We start from the raw sequence: 18,005 nt of genomic DNA on the forward strand, positions 1-18,005 counted from the left end.
AATGTGGCCACGGAGAATGGACTCTCCCCTCTCCCCCCCCCCCCCCCTCTGTGGCACAGGTCACATGGGACATGTCACATGACAGCTGCCGTCCCATGTGTGCAGTGAGGGGAGTCTGCAGAAGGAACAAGGTAAGTGTATGTCTGATAAAGTGTATGTCTCTGCTATAAAGTGTGTGTGTGTATGTGTCTCTCTCTCTGCTAAAGTGTGTGTCACTGCTAAAGTGTGTGTGTCTCTGCTATAAAGTGTGTATGTCATACTTGCCAACTCTCGGAAACAAGTTTCCGGGAGAGGGGGCGTGACTGGAGGGCGGGAGGGGGCGTAATTTATGCCGCGGGGGCAGGGCCAAAATGACGCGATTGGCCTCGTCCCGCCCCCTCCCGCCCTCCAAAATGGCGTCAATCACCGAGAATCGCGTCACGCGATTCTCTGTGAAATCCAGGATGCGGAGAAATGCCAACGAGCCCGGGAGCCCGGGAGACTGAACCGAATTTCGGAGTTGGTAAGTATGGTGTATGTGTCTCTCTCTCTGCTAAAATGTGTCTCTCTGCTAAAGTGTGTGTGTCCCTGCTATAAAGTGTGTATGTGTCTCTCTCTCTCTGCTAAAGTGTGTGTCACTGCTAAAGTGTGTGTGTGTATCACTGCTAAAGTGTGTGTCTCTGCTAAAGTGTGTGTGTGTATCACTGCTAAAGTGTGTGTGTGTGTGTGTGTGTGGGCTACTAAAGAGTATGTAGGAGAGGAGGGGGGCTACTAAAGGGTATGTAGGATAGGAGTGAGGGCTGCTACAGGGTATGTAGGATAGGAGGGGGGGGGCTACTAAAGGGTATGTAGGATAGGAGGGGGGGCTGCTAAAGGTTGGAATGGGAGGGTCTTAATATATTGTGTGATAAGAGGGAAGGGAGGGGGCTGTCTTAATAGTTCATGGGTGGGAGATAGGGTATTAATTTAATGGCGGAGTTTATGTTGGGTCTAATTATTTAATGGGTGCTAATATTTGTGGGGTGATGGTGGGGCAATTTAATTTATTGGTGGGATAATTTCATTTAATACTGGGCCTATTAAATTAATATGGAGTGAAGGGACCTTTAATTTAATGCTGGGATGGTTTGGGGCTATTAATTGAATGTAGGGCTGAGTTTGGGAAGGAGAGCTATTTATTATTTAAATGTGAATATTAATTATGTAATGCCGTGATGTTTTTGGAAAGTGGTTATATTAAATGTAAATGCTATTAATTTATTGCTGGGGCTGTTTGGAGGGAGGGAAACAGGCCTAATTATTAAATGTGGGTGCTATTGATTAAATGTCAGGGATGGTTGGAGTTTTCTAAATTTCGTGTACCCATTTTTTTTTCCATGTAGGGCCGCCAACATTCCAGAATCCAGACAAGCAGCAAATGATCCAACAGCCACAGGTGGCGACAGTGACAAGAACAGGTAGGAGAGAGGAGGACAGTCTGCCAACTGTCCTGAATCTGGTGGGACAGTCCAGAATTTCGGTGACCGTCTCGCTTAGGATTTGGTCCTACTGAAAGGACAATTGAGATGTATGCCCCGCTTCACACTGTACTACTTGTGAAGGCAGAGCTGCGTGTACCTAACAGTAGTGCACACAGTTTTGCCTGTTTACTTGTCATATATAATAACCCCCCCTGTCTTAAGTGCCCCGGGCCCTCCGGAGCCTTATTCCAGCTCTAGCGATACTTTAGTGGTTCTCGCCTTGATTCCATTGCCTCCTTCTACCTTGCATTGGTCCCATTCTCAGATCACTTTGCTGAACATATGGCCAGCCCCCATTGTACTGACAATATAATTAATCCTGCCTCCTTTAAACTTACTATATCACCAGCAAACCCTTGGAATAGCTCTCCCCTTCACTTATGCCATTGTCTGCCAACCCTCCCTGCACTGTTATTAAATCAAAACACCACCAATCACAGGGCACATTTAGGGCTCATACATAATTGTTACCAAAGAAGTGTTTTCTTGCAGATGCTTGAAGCATTTTACATTTCTGGTGATCGCACTTGATAGCCATTTATTAGAAGGATTATTTTTGATGCATTTTTTGAAACACACAGTACACATTTTTAAATATTAAAGAGAGAGATTTGGCTGGTAGTTACAGCTCATGATGTCAGGGAAAGATGCAACAGTGCGGTGCGGTGCTCATGTGCTGCTCTGGCAGACTGATCAAATAGGATTCTGCCAACATGTTTCGTAATAGTTAAACTTATTAAACAAAGTCAGATATGTTTCTATGAAGGGAATTTTGGAAGAATGTGTTAGTAGGCAACTAAAGAAGTTTGAGCACAGAGGCATAAATCAGTCTCAGATAATGTAAGAGATTTCGTGTATTTTTATAGCACAGGACTGGCAGCTTTTTCCCTGCTTTGCTTTAGAAATGACCCACTGTGTCTTAAGTCATCACATATAGGTTTTCCTAAATGTTACTACAACCGAATTCTAGTAGTTTTAAATCCCGCCTACTTTTGTGTTGGCCCCACCCACAGTTGATTTTGACCCGCCCACATGAGGCCACTTCAAGAATTTTTTCCAGGGCCACTTTAAGTTCCTAATCCGCCCCTGCCCCCCACTATGTACCCCTTCAACCCTTTCCCCCTTTTATTTTTGTGTCCTTTCCTTACCCCCATCCCTTTCTACTTTCTGTACCCCATAATCTTTGAAAAATTAATAATAAAAATACTATTGAAGTTAATCTAACAAATAAAATAGACAAACTTCACCGCTAGAACGCATACTTATCATACATACCTAGTAACAGAAAAGACAATATGCACTGCAAAACGATAAGAATCTCCAAGAGTTCCAGGTATGTAATGCTGTGTTTTCCCCTCTCTTCTCGCTATAAGGTCCAGATAAATATTATTAATAAAATATACATAAAGTAAATGTGAGACATGTTGTTGCTTTGCCAATGAAGAAAACAAAAAGCTATAATGTTCTATAACCTACAGCAACCAATCATATCCCTTTGTAGAACTGTAACCAGACTTATAAAACTGTGGTTTATGATACCAGATTATTCCCAACCTGTAAAATCCACACATGGACTGCAGGAAAAACAACAATGATATCAATTATAGCATACCTAAAAAAAGTGAGTGATTCTATCCCAGTAGATGTTACTGGATATTCCTAGATTAAGCATGATGGCAAGTCGGCTATCATAATGGTTCCATGGGTAGGATAGAAACAATTTGACACTTGGTCACCACACACAAACACGGTGCCAACACATACCAAGCACCTCCCTGCAAAAAAGCTTTCAGCTTGCACATGGCATGATTTTATAATGTTGTATAATCTCTGGTGTGTCATAATAATATAATTTGTTTGGTAGAATTTCTTTTCTATGAATGTTTAAAAGCGTTAGAATGTTGTCTGGGGCAAAGGTTCAGTTATTGCTGGTTATATTTACCGGACTGGGCAAACAGGCATCACACAGTTTATTGACACAAATGTATTTTATATTCACATTTGTTTTGTTATAATATTTTTGTGACACATACATTGCATTGTATATGCTTATTTGTCATTATGGAAAAGTCTAATAAGAATAGTTTTTGGACAAAATACTATGGCTTTTACTCATAGTATATTTTGTGTAACAACTTTTGTTTTTATGGTCACCCCTGCTAGTAGAGTTACAGGTACCAGGAATTTACCCCATGTCAAGAAATATTGTCCAAAACTTCCTAAGCAGCTGTATCATAAACATTAACATCAATCTGCATTGTTTCCTGGAAAGCTTGTAGATTCTAATAGCTATTCTGATATTGGAAGCACCATCATTTAATATAAAAAAAACCTGGAGTATAGGATATTAAGTATATTGATGAATGGAGCCTTATAATTGAAGTGTACAGTAAACAGAACGGACAACGCAGGCACAGCAGTTTATTCTGCATTTCTGTTTCACGTAATATTTTTTCACATGAGCAATTTTTCTCTTGGAAAGTGTTGGAATAAGGTATTACATATGCAAGGGTGCACCTGCCACCAAATATAAGTCAAATCTGTGTGGATAGATACACTTATACCCTATTCATACTGCACCAAAATCCCGGGTTTTTGCCGGGGCGAGCTCAAACGACCCGGGTCTTGGTGCAGTATGAATGGTACAAGTCTAAAAACCCGGGTCTTCAACCCAGGATTTATCGAGGGGTAATTCCCGGGTCGAACCCGGGTTGCCTGCACTATGAATGGTGCAACCCGGGTTTTTCAACCCGGGTTGCACAGAAAACAAGCTGATTGGCTGTCTGCCTGTCTCTGGAGGATGATGTCATCGGTGGGAGCCCGTGGAAGATGAAGATGAAAACTGCTCTGGTGATGACTCCCACAAATTGCCAGGGCACAGACTTGTGCAGTATGAATGGGGTCAACCCGGGAAATTCCCGGGTCCGAGCTGCAGTATGAATGGTGTTTCTGAGCTGGGACGCTCCGAGCCCCGGCAAAAACCCGGCTTGAAAAACCCGGGATATTGCCGGGGCGGCAGTATGAAAGCGGTATTAAAGACTAATCCCTATGGATGTAAAGACACCTGGTGGTAAACGTATCAATGTGTGGCAAATTCCTGATATCTATCAATATTCCCATACAGATTTAAAACGGCGATCTGATTAAAGACAAACCTGCCTTTAATTCAATTGCTTCCTTAAGTCTAGCTGGCAATATTGTCAAGATTTGGCAGAATCGCACATTGGTATATTTATCCATGCTGAGGATGGAGCCATTTTTTTTTTGATAGTTGTACATTTAAAAAATAAAATCTATATTTAATTCTTCATCCTTCCAAAAGTTATTATGTTGCGTGATCTCAACAATGGTGATAGTTGCTGTTCTGCTTTAGCCGACAACCACATATCATTCATGCATAAAACTGACATAACCCAAACCTACAATGCAGTCTCCTTCAAGCTCTCACCTTCGGGAGGGAATCCATGTGGTAGGCAGTTGGTGTTTTTGGTCACATATCTGTATATGTAGAGATCCACATTAGATTTCCACAGTACGGAATCCTCACCATCCCTGGAGATCTTGTCCCAGTTCAGTTCTTGCTGAAAAGAAGTAAATAGTTTGAGAAAAGAACACTATCCCTAGGTGTTTTCAGCAATCAGTGAGTTATGCACATTAACTAGAAATATACAGTGATATTTAGGGTTATGTAGAGTATATGTTATCTACTTTAGCAGCTTTTCCAAGACTTTACCCCAAGGCCTATCCCAGTGCATGCTCACTGGACAAGACTGTGCCTAGACTGTCATCAAGTTCCTTGTGTCCTCGGGGGTTAAGTAATGGACTATAGGACTGAATGATAAAGGTGGGTCTGTACTATATCAAACCCAAAGATGAGTAAATATATGGGTGTGGGCCACATTGAGCAGAGGTATGCACCCCTGTAGAGTCAGAACAATATTTGTCAAGCAAACAAACATTCGAGTTACATCAAGCCATAGAGGACTGTATCTATTGGGAGACCATCCATGACTGGCACATTCCTGGCCTCCTAGCGGACTCCCCAGGCCATAAATAAACTAGTTATGGGTACTTCAGTTTGCTCCTTACATGCCACCTTGACTGCGGCAGTGCAGTCTTGTTACACAGAACCACGATCGATGAGGATTCTTATTCCAGTTACTGAGTCCCATTTGGACGGGATGCAGGCAACCCCACATTTTGTGGCAGTCCAGCACAAGTGACCCCCTGAACTGGGTAGTTCACTTTCTTGCCACACTCCATTGGAATGGGATCTGTCTGTTTGCTATCCTCCATTGGTCAGCCCAAGCACACCAGACTATGAGGGGGGGGGGGGGGGGGGGAGCAGAAGGGGATTGTTCCCCTGCTTACACAGCTCTTCTGTTACTGTAGCCAGACAGCCAAATGCTGATTTTCTAACTGGACAGCTTATTCCAATGTGGAAGGTTTCCAGTCCAGCACCCAGTTCTTTACCTTTGGTGCACACTAGAGTTAGAGATGGTCCATTCCATCTGCCTTGGTTTAAGTTGTGGCTCCATCAACCTATCTTATCACTCATCATGAATCGCTGAGGCTGATTATCTCCTCATGGGTCATATGGTTGCCCTTGGTTACATCAAACATTTGCCTCTAAGTCTCCAGTATGCCAGCATAACATTTTAGGAAGACCCCTTTTTCTACTTCAAAATCCATACAGTCCTCTGTATCCACTCTCTGATAGGCCTGTACTGCTGTCACCTTCTCTGCTTCAAGCATATCCCTCTTTCGAGTCTGGTTTCTAAATGTATTCAAAAACATATCAGTAGTCTCCAAAACATTTCATTATGATAATATCTATTTTATGTAGATTACATTGCAAGCCACATTGCACAGATCCCATTGCCAGCCAACCACATTGTACAGATCCCATAGATAACATCAATAGACAGAGCCCATTGGCAGGCACATCGTACACACCCCATTCCAATCAAAGTGTATAGGCAACTTTACACAGACTTCATTGCCAGTCACATCAAACAAATCCAATTACACAGCACCCTTTGTTACTCACATAATCAGGTGCCATTGCCACCACATTGCATAGACCTTAGTACCAATTACACTGAGCACAACCTATTGCCAGTCATAATGTAAACAACCAATTGCCAGACAAAGAGCACAAATCCCATTGTCAGACACTTTGCGTATACTCCATTGAGAAACATGTCACATAAACCAAATTGAACAGAGCATATTGTCAGGCACAATGCGCACATCTTATTGTACAAACCACCATTATCAGTCACATAATCAGACCTCATTGCTGAGACTAGATTGTCTACTCTGCACTGAGCCACATTAGGATTGTTCTTGTTATATATAGCAGTTCTGTCTGTGTAAAGCTTTATTACGTTGCTTAGAGAGCTCTACAAATGTGTTTTCTCTGCTGAAGTGCAACTAAGAGGCTCAAATAGCTCCCATTAAAGTATGAAGACCAAGCTTTAAATTGATACATAATTCAAGTCCTTTTGTAGTGTGAAAATGGCCATGTACCCCTCCGCAAGCAGTGGATGCCCCTACAAATATATCTTTATCTCATTACACTGATTTTACTCCATATTTATTACATTTATACATTTTTCTGCAAAAAGTAGGTGCACTGGTGTACCTACACCATACTTTGTAAAGAAAGCCCTCACTCCACCTAAATCCTCTTCTGTCTGTGGAATCCTCTGCTGCTCCACAAATGCTGCATCTTGCATCCGCACACATATGCAGTTTGCCAGAAAGATAGATGCACTTGGGAATTAGATTTTGCGCTTTATACATGATCACCAGTGTGTTTATATCTTTGTGCAGTTTGTGTGTCACAGGGACGAAACAGTTACTTACAAGTCCACTCCAATACAGAGCAGGTGCAACTCACCTCATGTGTTACAAAACAGCATTATGTTCCTTGCACTGACTCCATTTTGTTTGCATCCATGTTGTCACACACCAGGCTCTCAGGTCCCATCACTTACCTCTCCACTGTCTTTCCAAGCTGTCCCTGTGGTCCTCAGGCTCATTAATGCCTCAATAATCAGTATATGAGCGCTGCCATCTTGGATTCAGTCACATGATTCCTCGCAGCCAATCAGGGGATAGCAGTCTCCACTCCACGTTTCCCTCCAAAACTAGTTCCTGGGAGCTGCCATATTGGACATAGTCACCTGACCCATCTCAGCAACTCAGGGTGCTGCTTCAGCCCAGCTGACTGCAGTCTCCAATCAGGAAACAACAACTAGTATAAAAGGACATCCTGGAGCCCTTACTTGTGGTCAGTACAACATTGTATTTTTAAATGCCAACCTGGTTCTTAGCTAAACCAAAAGAAAAGGCTACAAACTGCTAAGATTGCACAGTCTGCATTTTGGCTCCAGCATTCTGGTTCACCAATCCAGGTACTGCCTGGTCTCCTCTGCTAGTCTATCACCACCTGTACCAGTCCTTCATTTACATGATCTTCTATCAGCTAAATCCAGGGATCATTTCTCCCTACTAATCTGCCTCAGCCTCTCTGCGGCCTTTGACACTGTGGACCACCCCCTCCTGTTGCAAATCCTTCTCTCTCTCGGCCTCTCTGGCTCTTTTCTCGCCTGGTTCACCTCATACCTTGCTTACTGCTCCTTCTCTGTATCCATGTCTGGTTCTTCCTCCACCCTCTCCCTGTAGGAGTGCTTCAGGGCTCTGTTCTCGGCCCTCTACTTGCTCTATACTACCTCCCTTGCTGCTCTCATCTCCTCCTTTGGTCTTCAGTATCACCTTTATGCTGATGACATTCAACTCTACATCTCTTCTCCTGATCTTTCCTTCACCCTCCTCTCTCGTGTATCTGACTGCCTCTCCGCCATAACGTCCTGGATGTCCGAGCGCTTTCTCAAAATTAACATTTCTAAAACTGAACTCATTGTCTTTCCTCCTCCTAGATTCTCACCCCACCTTTACCTCTCTATCACGGTTAACACCACCATCATCTCCTCTGTCACCCAACTCTGCTGCCTGGGTGTCATCCTTGACTCCTCTCTCTTTTGCCCCCCACATTTAATTCCTTGCCCAAGACTGTCACTTTCAAATACGCAACATTGCCCGCATCCGGCCCTTCCTCTCTCAGGATGCCACCAAAACTATCATTCATGCACTCATCTCCCGTCTTGATTACTGCAACCTTCTCCTTACTGACCTCCCCCACTCCCATCTCACCCCTCCTTCGTTCTATACTCAACGTGGCTGCCAGAGTCCTCTTCCTTTCACACTGCTCCTCTTCTGCTTCCCCTCTCTGCTTTGCCTTACACTGGCTCCCATTCCCCTACAGAATCCTTTTCAAACTCTTCACCATCACCTACAAGGCACTCTCCGACTCTACTGCTCCCTATATCTTTAATCTCCTCTCCATTTACACTCCCACCCGATCCCTGCGCTCAGCCAATGACAGTCGCCTCTCCTCCACTCTGATCACCTCATCCCGCTCCAGAATCCAAGATTTCTCCCGTGTGGCCCCTCTTCACTGGAACGACCTCCCTCACTCCATCTGTCTGTCCCCTAACCTGTGTTCCTCTCTTCTCCTGGCCCCTCTCAACTTCTCCCATGCTATATTCCCTTAACTGACTCCCTTCTATGCCTGATACCTGTTTACCCTCCCTCAGGATGTAAGCTCTTATGAGCAGGGCCATCTTCCCTCCTGTCTCTATACCTGTTCTTCTGCTTCATCTTCACTGCAATAGCTATGTCTGGAGTTTCTGGAGTCTTGGTATTATTTGTTTATTGTTCAGTACTGTTTCACCCTGTATAGTCTACTGTTTGTACTGTGGAAATCTTAAAGGCGTCTAACAAATGAAGGATAATAGTAATACATGCAAAGGAACATAATTAGGCCACCCAACTTTGTGTACCTAGTCACCAGCCTAACTCCAGAGACACCACTCAATCTGGGTACAGACAGATCCTCAGGCGTGATACATGTTGCTCATGCAGGGCCTAATTATCCATTAGGCTGCAACCTAGGGTGCTAGGCTTTTGGGGAGGGTGAAACATTGTGACAGGAAGAGATGTAAATTGAAATTCATTTTAAAATATAAGAGAATAGTTGTTCTCTAAAGTAAAAAGACATCATGAAATAAAAATGTAGTAAGGTTTTAATCTTAACGTATTCCCATGGTAAAGAGAATGTGCCACCCCTGGGGCGGGCATGTGTGGATAAGCGAATAGGAGAGACAAGGATGGTGAATGGCGCAGGCGTGACAGTCCCCCCCTTTCATATTGTCACCCTAAGTAGCGCTTGTTCATGTCTCTGTTCCGCTATACAGATCTGATTTTAATGAAAATGAAATGAGTGACAAAGATTGCTGTGACCCTTTCAAGAAGCTAAGTTGAGGTGAGTTTCGAACACACGTGAACATAATCATTGGTGGGGAAGGGTTGGTGAAGGAAGCTGAATTTTAAATTAAGGAAGAGTTTGTTTGTACCAACTACATATTAGCCTGGCATAGAAGGCGAGGGGGCGCAACGGGTATATTAGCCTAGGGCAGGCCTGTCCAACCTGCGGCCCTCCAGATGTTGTGAAACTACAAGTCCCAGCATGCCCTTCCAGCTATCAACTGGTTGTCTACCAGCAAAGCATGCTGGGGCTTGTAGTTTCACAACACCTGGAGGGCCGCAGGTTGGACAGGCCTGGCCTAGGGCGACTGAACCCTTAATCTACCCCTGTGCTCATGCCAACATGACAGGATCCTAATATAAATCTACTACACTCTATACAGACACAGAACTCAACACCTACCCAACATGATATGTACACTGGACATGATCATAAAACAAATCTATTGCATTCTATATAGCACACTATACGTTGGACCACCTATTGCACATTACTGCTCTATGCAGATATAGAACTTTAAATCGACTCCACATGATTTCACCACTGGATATACAGGAGTCCTGCAACATCAATGTCCCCAGCTTACAGACTGGAAAAGGAGATGCAATGAAGGATGACGGCTGATGAGCTGACGATGGGGCAAGCTGTTGAGAAACTATGTTCTGAATGTAACCCTGCATGAGTGGAGTAGGGGGTAACTGGTTAGGAAGGAATATTTTTTATATTTACTAGCTCTTTAATGTCATTTAAACTCTTGTTCACGTTCATTATCATACTAGCATCTCCCTTAATTATACCACATGATATTTAGCTTAGCCACACTGTTTCCCATGAACACTTGCAGTACTTTCCAACAGGGCCGGATTTACCTCTAGGCAACTTAGACAACTGCCTAGGGCCTAGCGGCCCCCAGGGGCCCCCAAAGAGCCGACGGTGAGCGGGATAGGCAAGGAGGAGGGGTGCTCTCCTCCGCCTGCCATCCCCCTCTGTCCGCCAGCATAGTAAAAAACAAAACAAAACCAGGGCCGATTTACTAAAGAAAAAAACAAACAAAAAACAGTCACCTGATCGCACGGCGGCCCCGGCAGTCTCCTCCTCACTCCCACTGAATGTTGGGCGTGACGGGAGAGCAGTGGCAGCGCAACATAAAAGGAAGAAGAAAACAGAACAGAAGAGAAAAAGGCAATAGAAAGAGAAGTAAAATTGTTATATTATGTACATATTCTGTGTCTGGGCAGGCATTGTATTTATAGTGTGTGTGTGTGGGGCCAGTGTATTTGTATAGTGTGTGAGGGGCCAGCGTATTTGTATTGTGTGTGTGTGTGTGTGTGTGTGTGTGGGGCCAGTGTATTTGTATTGTGTGTGTTAGGGGCTATGGATTTTTTTGAGGGGGGGGGCAAACCAGTTTCTTGCCTAGGGCCCCATGAGGTCTAAATCCGACTCTGCTTTCCAACAACGTGCTTAGCTCTGAACAATATGCTCATCTTTGTGACTTAATGGCCCTGAGACTTTTTTAAAAAATATTTATTTTTTTCCATCACACTATTTAGCTCCAAAAGGCACAGCTGTGAGGCATGCAAGAGAGTTTATTTAAATAACATGGGGAGGGGGGGGGGGATAAGGAAAATGTGTTCTAAATTAATCCATAGCAACCAGGCATAACCTTTAGAAGTCTAACTTGTGCAAGCCTGGTGAAAGCTTATACACAGTATGTTTAGTTCCTATGAGTCACAGTTCATTTATTGTATTTTCATCAAGTTATTACATAGATCTTCATTGCTGTGGGTACACTAAGGACCAAAATGTTTTTTCTGCCCAGAATATGACACTATATGCTGTATGGAGCTGTCCTGTGCTGTCTGCTGGTTTTAGAAATGAAGCAGAACTTGTAGGGGAGGGGAGGCTGCAATTTCTAATTTTGAACTAGGCCCAGAAAGCTACTAAAGTAATTTGTGACAAAACGTACTATAGAGGCTGTGTTATTCTATGTACTAAAGTTGCAGTAATTTCAGTACCTAAATGATCCACCTTAATCACAACATACAATATTTAAATAGAAAAAATTATTGTTAAGTAATCCAGTTGTGCTCGATACTATAATCTATTCATTCACAGGCCACATTCCCATAAAAAGAGATTAATTTGTCCTCCTCACATAATACACACACACAGACACCTACCTTCCCCCAGAAGGGGGAGACACTAGACTTCAGCCCTCTGAGTCTGTCATTGACATGGGTCATTCACAGCTGCAAACAGACGGTATCACAAGCATGGGCTTGAGCTCAGCATATCAGGGCAGATGGAGCTGTCTGGTACCCACACACACACATTCACACATACAAGATGCAAGACGGATCCTGATTTGCTGCTCCTTCTGCTTTCTGGTTGGTTGGAGTCTTTTCTTTTTTTTTTATCCCTGAAACTCATGGGATGCTGAGATGCAGCAGGATCAGGGCAGCATTAACTCCTGCATGGCAAGAAGACTTAGCAGCAAACAAAGGCCACAGTGCTATACTGACAAGTGCTTTACCAGAATATAAATACTCAACATAGTAAATGAAGATCTATAGAAACATTTTGCAGGTACATGCTGAGGATTCAGGTCAAATAACTATGGTTATCAAGATTAGTAATTGTCAGGGGAATTATATAATATTGTCACATCTCCTGAAGGCTGCTCCACCGTAAGAGACTGGAGACAGGCACTTAATAGAGTTAAGGGGCTGGCTGGACTGCGGGGGCAGGGGGACATCTGCCTTGGGCTAGGTCACCTGCATTTTTTTTTCCTTCAAAATGTTCCTGATAGGCTGCTGAGTCGAGTCTTCTCCTCCCGGCTAAAATTTGCCAGCCCTCCCCCTGTCAATGGTGTCACAAAAGGGAATAAGCTAAAACTACTCTGTCCTAAAACTCTATTTCTCTTATGATCAAAATCTCTTTAAAAGTTATCTTTAAAAATGATTATGGCTGTAGACATAATACATAATACAAAATGTAGAACTCCTCTTTACACAATGACTTGTACTGAGGTTATAGAAAAAAAATAGTTCAGTGAAGGTAATTTATGGAACGTAGAACATGCACAAGTGTAAACATTGCTATCTATGTAAAATGGGCCAACTGGTTCACTTTACATAGATAGAAAATTTTTAAACTGCAAAAATGCTCAGTGTGACCATTTATATATCTGCAAGTCCAGCGGGAAATGTGCATATCCACATCTATGTCTTAATTATGACAGTGAGGGGACATTAGAATTTATTCCATATCACTTTTGTTTGTTTCAAAGTTTTATTGTTTGCAATGTTCCTAGAAGCGGTTCTACCTGAATGAAGTTCACCTGGAAGGTGCAAAGGATGTCCCACTGCATGTATATGCTGAGGTTTCAATTGCTCTGACAACATGTAGAATGTCTTTTATCTGCGAGACAAATGCTCCGCAGCCCCTGCTAAACAGGGGATGCCCCTGACACGCGCTTCTTCCCCAGCCTCATTTAAATAATCATGTTCTGTGAATCAATCTCATTTTTGCATATATCTGCATAACTAATTTTCCACTGCCAATGGCACCGTCTTTCCTTACATAGCCACACACATCTCTGTAAAAATAAATGGATTCAAATATAGACATATGATCTCAAAACATCACTAGCACTGTAGGTGGCAGTTTTGCACCTTATTAAACAATCTTTAGTAGCAGATAAGACACAGAAGCATATAGTGTCCTGAGTTTAACAGTTGTTAGATGGAAAGGTTTGCTATGTTTTTTTATAACCTTTCTAGTCTTTTAAAGGACCTCTAAGCTAAAATATAAGTTGGTTCATATCTACCAATAGCATTCAAATATATGTAAATGTCCCAGGAAATTACCAAAACTAAAGCTATTTGTGATATTTGCGGAGGGAGCATTTTTTCCTAAACACAGCAGACGTTCATTAATCCCATTGTAGGCAGGCCCGGCGCTCCCATTAGGCAAGGTTAGGCACTTGCCTAGGGCGCCGGGCTCTGGAGGGCGCCCTCCAGAATGAAAATTACTTTAAAACTGTGCGGCGACCGCTGACCATACCTGTCACGGCCGCCGCACAGCATTCAGATGCACAGGGGGGGGGGGGGGGGGGAGAGGCTATTTGGTCACCACCGCCGCCTCTCTGCTCCGTCTCCTCCCCTCCACTTACTAGTGTCAGTGAGTGGAGGGGAGGAGACGGAGCAGAGAGGCGGCGGTGGTGAGACAAGGTAAGGGGAGGAGGGCAGTGATTTTTGTGGGGGGGGGGGGGGCGGTGATTTTTGCGCGGGGGGGGGCACGGCGTTTTTTTAAAAATGCCTAGGGCGCCGTGGACCCTAGCACCGGCCCCGATTGTAGGACATCACAGTCCACCACTTTGATCAACTTTTTGCTAATAGGGGTTGGTAACAATAAACAATAGTCTGCAGCAGAGCTAGCTTTAATGGTTCTACAAGTCTTTATATTACTTCAAAAATCTTTAGACAGTTGCTTAGGGGAGCACATATCTGTTCAACAAGGACAGCACACCTTCCACTTAAACTTTTGTTTTAAGTGTTTACAGTGCGATTGTCAGTAACAAACTAGCAAGCCACCAGAGTACAAGGCAAAACTAAACTTTTCTGCGGTTAGCTGCAAAATCAACGTATTAATCTGACGGAAAACCGTTAATGAGCACACTGTTAAATATGGTAGGAAGCGCACTGCAAATGGCAAAAGGAATTATTATGACATGCAAAGCGCTTGCCCAAAATTCTACATTGACATTTTATAACAGTAAAGAGTGACATTATACACTACATTGCACAAAAGTATCCATATGTGCTTGTTGAAAATCTCATTCCACAACCCTGGGCATTAGTATGAAGTTGATCACTCCTTTAGTGCTAGAACAGCCTCCACTCTTCTGGGAGGACTTTCCACTAGATTTTCTAAAATGACTGCAGGAATTCGCATCCATTCAGCCACAAGAACATTAGTGAGGTGAATCACTGATAATGGACGATAAGTCCTGGCTCACAGTCTGCATTCCAAGCCACCCAACAGTCATTCAAGGGGGTGGAGGTCAGAGCTCTGTGCAGGCCAGTCAAATTGTTCCACACCAAACTCTATAAAACCATTGTGACTAACTCAGTCCTGTCAATGATAAGGTGAACTTGTGCGATACCGAATTAAATATACTCAGAATTTTATATATACATGTTGTAGTGTTTAAATGAAAACTGTCAGCTTATCTGACTGTAAATATATACATTGCTCTTCATCTTATTGATGTAACGTTACCCACTTCATATCAGTTATATTACTCCTGGGTAATCTGATTTTATCACTGGCCTTTGTATACTTCTGTCAGTATAGTTAGTAGGCGCTGTTCACAACTATTTGTATCACTATACACAATACAAAGCTTCTGTCTTCACGGACACTGCACATATTCCATTCTAAGTGTGTGCACCGGGCACTTTTAATGTTTTGGGTTTTGGGTTCTGGTTTGTTTTGCCAAAACACCTGACGAAAGGTTTTGGTTCTGATTTAGGGTTTTGGGTTCTGATTTATTTTTAAAAAAAGCATAAAAAGTGCTAAAATCTAGTTTTTTGTTTGTTTTTCACTCCTACGCTATTATTAACCTCAATAACATTCAATAACAATCATTTCCACTAATTTCCAGTGTATTTGGAACACCTCACACTTCACAATATTGTTTTTAGTCCAAATCGTTGGACCGAGGTAGCTATCTGGACTGCGTAGTGTAGTGGCCCCGGTACCCAATTTGGTACCGGGGCCACAATATAAAACCCTCAACTGGTCTGAATAACACTGCACAGATGGCGGACACCAGATGCACGTCTTACACCAACATAGCAGTTAAGGCCGCAGTTATTTTTTTTTGTAGCTACAAAAAAACAAAAACGTAGCAATAGAAATGGCAGTTCCTCTTTTTTGGAAATACAGAAAGAAAGAAAGTAGTAATAGAAATGGCAGTTCCTCTTTTTTTGAAATACAGAAAGAAAGAAAGTAGTAATAGAAATGGCAGTTCCTCTTTTTGGGAACTACATATACAATTAAAGTATTAAATAGAAGTGGCAGTTCCTCTTTTTGGGAACTACATATACAATTAAAGTATTAAAAAATGTGGCTGAAGTGATTGGTTTGTTTGGGCCCCCACACAAAAAAAAGCTATTCATCTCTCCCTGTACAAATTAAACTCAGCAAGGACAAAGCACTGGACTGATGCACCACTGGACTCAGCAAGGACAGAGCACTGGACTGATGCAACACTGGACTCAGCCAGGACAGAGCACTGGACTGATGCACCACTGGACTCAGCAAGGACAGAGCACTGGACTGATGCACCACTGGACTCAGCAAGGACAGAGCACAGCACAGCACGAGAAATAGCAGGACAGAGGACCACCTAACACACCCTCCCTCTTCCCTGATCAATGCCCGAGTGAAGATGGCGGCGGCAAGCGGGGAATTTAAAGGTTCAGAGTATCACGAGATCCGACAGCGGGATTATGACTCAGAGCCTCGTTTTAAGTTTCGGAATCGGCGGGAATACCCGGGCAGTGCTCGGATCCGCGCTGTTCGGGGGGGCTCGGATTCCAGGAATCCGAGTCCGCTCATCCTTATTCCATTACCCTCACATCAAATGTCAACAACTGAGCCCTGCATACTCAACCGTCCTGGCTCATGTCATCTCCTTCCTCCTCTTCTCCCCTAAAGCATGTTGGGAGTTGTAGTTCTCCAGTGACAAGCAGCACATTGTTGCCATCGGGTTACACAAAGTATTGTGTATATAAGAATTTCTAAATATATCAATTTCAATACAAAAATAAAATGTGAAAAGGTGTAAACACTTTCTATAGCCCTTAGGTCTTGACACCTTCATGCAGGATAATTAGTGGTGCTATATAAATAAATGATGACGATTACTCTAGCTGGTGCTGGCCTTTAAAAATGAAAAACACTAAAAGACCACACACATGTAGATTCTAATGTTACAGCTAAAACCAGCTTTATTTACAAATCTATATAACAGATCAGAGTGCATTTCCTGCAGTCTCCGGCTCTGTTCTGTGTATGGGAACCTGCTCTCCCAATAAAGGAAAACCAGCAATTAAGTAGGGAAAATCGAGCCACGCCTTCTCTGGTGTATTTTGGGCTCAGTTTTTTCCCCAGTTCTGGGGGGTAGATTTATCAAAAGTGATGAAAAGTAAAATTTGATGTGTTGCCCATAGCAAACAATCAGATCTTTGCTTTCATATTTTAAAATGTACTACAGTGATGGGCAGCTTGGCTTAGCAGGAGGGCCACACGTGTGGCCCTCCAGCCTTGTAAAGGGCTGCACAGAGGAAGGAGGAGTGCAGTGTGCTCTCCGGATGTGCCACGTGAGCAGATTACGTGACACCAGAAGCTGCTCATTTAGCAGAGAGGATCAGAAGCAGCCAGCTGGGGGGCCACCAGCAGCCAGAGGGCCGTCTGTTGCCCACCACTAATATTCTAGATCGGTTATAGGTAACCGGATATGCTTCAGGGTCGCATTGGCTGAAAAAGGGCTGCACTTTACCTTTTATCTCAGTATTAACACAATACATTTAATCGAAGAAAAAGACACCTATCTGTAATAACATATCACCAGGTATTACATGCTATAACAAACAAATCTGACAATAAAGAAGCTGGGGCTGGAGATGAGGGCATGTAGGACTGTCTGTTGCCCCTCACCATACTGCCCAATGGTCCCGCTTTTGGAGGGACATCCTAATTTGCAGACAGCAAAAAGAGTGAGAGCTGAACAGGGAAGTTGGTCGGGTTTTGTTCAAATTTTTTAATTTGTGGGCGGCGTTTGGTCGGAACAGGGAACGGAGCTTATTTTGTCAAACTTAAGGGATTCTAAATGTTGGGAGATATGTCCTCACTGTACTAGATAAATGACAGCTAGAATGTGATTGGATGTTATGGACAACACCTTCACTGTTCATTAGTTTTGATAAATACACCCCTTAATAACAGGGTAATCTCATAGTGGCACTACCTCTACCATATCCTAGCGCAAGAATAAATCTGTTAGGAATGTTGCTGTATATAATCTACATTATACCACAGGG

The 18,005-nt window shown here is 43.2% G+C and overlaps 1 protein-coding gene across 5 annotated transcripts in view; it reads right to left on the bottom strand.

Annotated features, from left to right (window-relative positions):
- Positions 1 to 12,234, bottom strand: part of LOC142143741 (diacylglycerol O-acyltransferase 2-like) — a 40,305-nt gene extending 28,071 nt beyond the window's left edge. For 2 of the 5 annotated variants that reach the window (XM_075201854.1, XM_075201850.1), the window contains exons 1-4: positions 12,075 to 12,181; positions 5,973 to 6,276; positions 4,948 to 5,080; positions 2,775 to 2,865 (exon numbers count right to left, since the gene is read on the bottom strand). In XM_075201854.1, coding sequence (XP_075057955.1) covers positions 2,775 to 2,865; positions 4,948 to 4,965 — 109 coding nt within the window. In that variant the 5' untranslated portion in view covers positions 4,966 to 5,080; positions 5,973 to 6,276; positions 12,075 to 12,181. Of the gene's footprint in view, positions 1 to 2,774; positions 2,866 to 4,947; positions 5,081 to 5,972; positions 6,277 to 7,501; positions 7,562 to 12,074 lie in introns of those variants that run through there. The other 3 variants (XM_075201851.1, XM_075201852.1, XM_075201853.1) reach the window with 3 other exon arrangements.
- Positions 12,235 to 18,005: the final 5,771 nt, after the last annotated feature.

The sequence above is a fragment of the Mixophyes fleayi genome, chromosome 3 (genome assembly GCF_038048845.1).
Source record: "Mixophyes fleayi isolate aMixFle1 chromosome 3, aMixFle1.hap1, whole genome shotgun sequence".
NCBI classification, from domain to species: Eukaryota; Metazoa; Chordata; class Amphibia; order Anura; family Limnodynastidae; genus Mixophyes; species Mixophyes fleayi.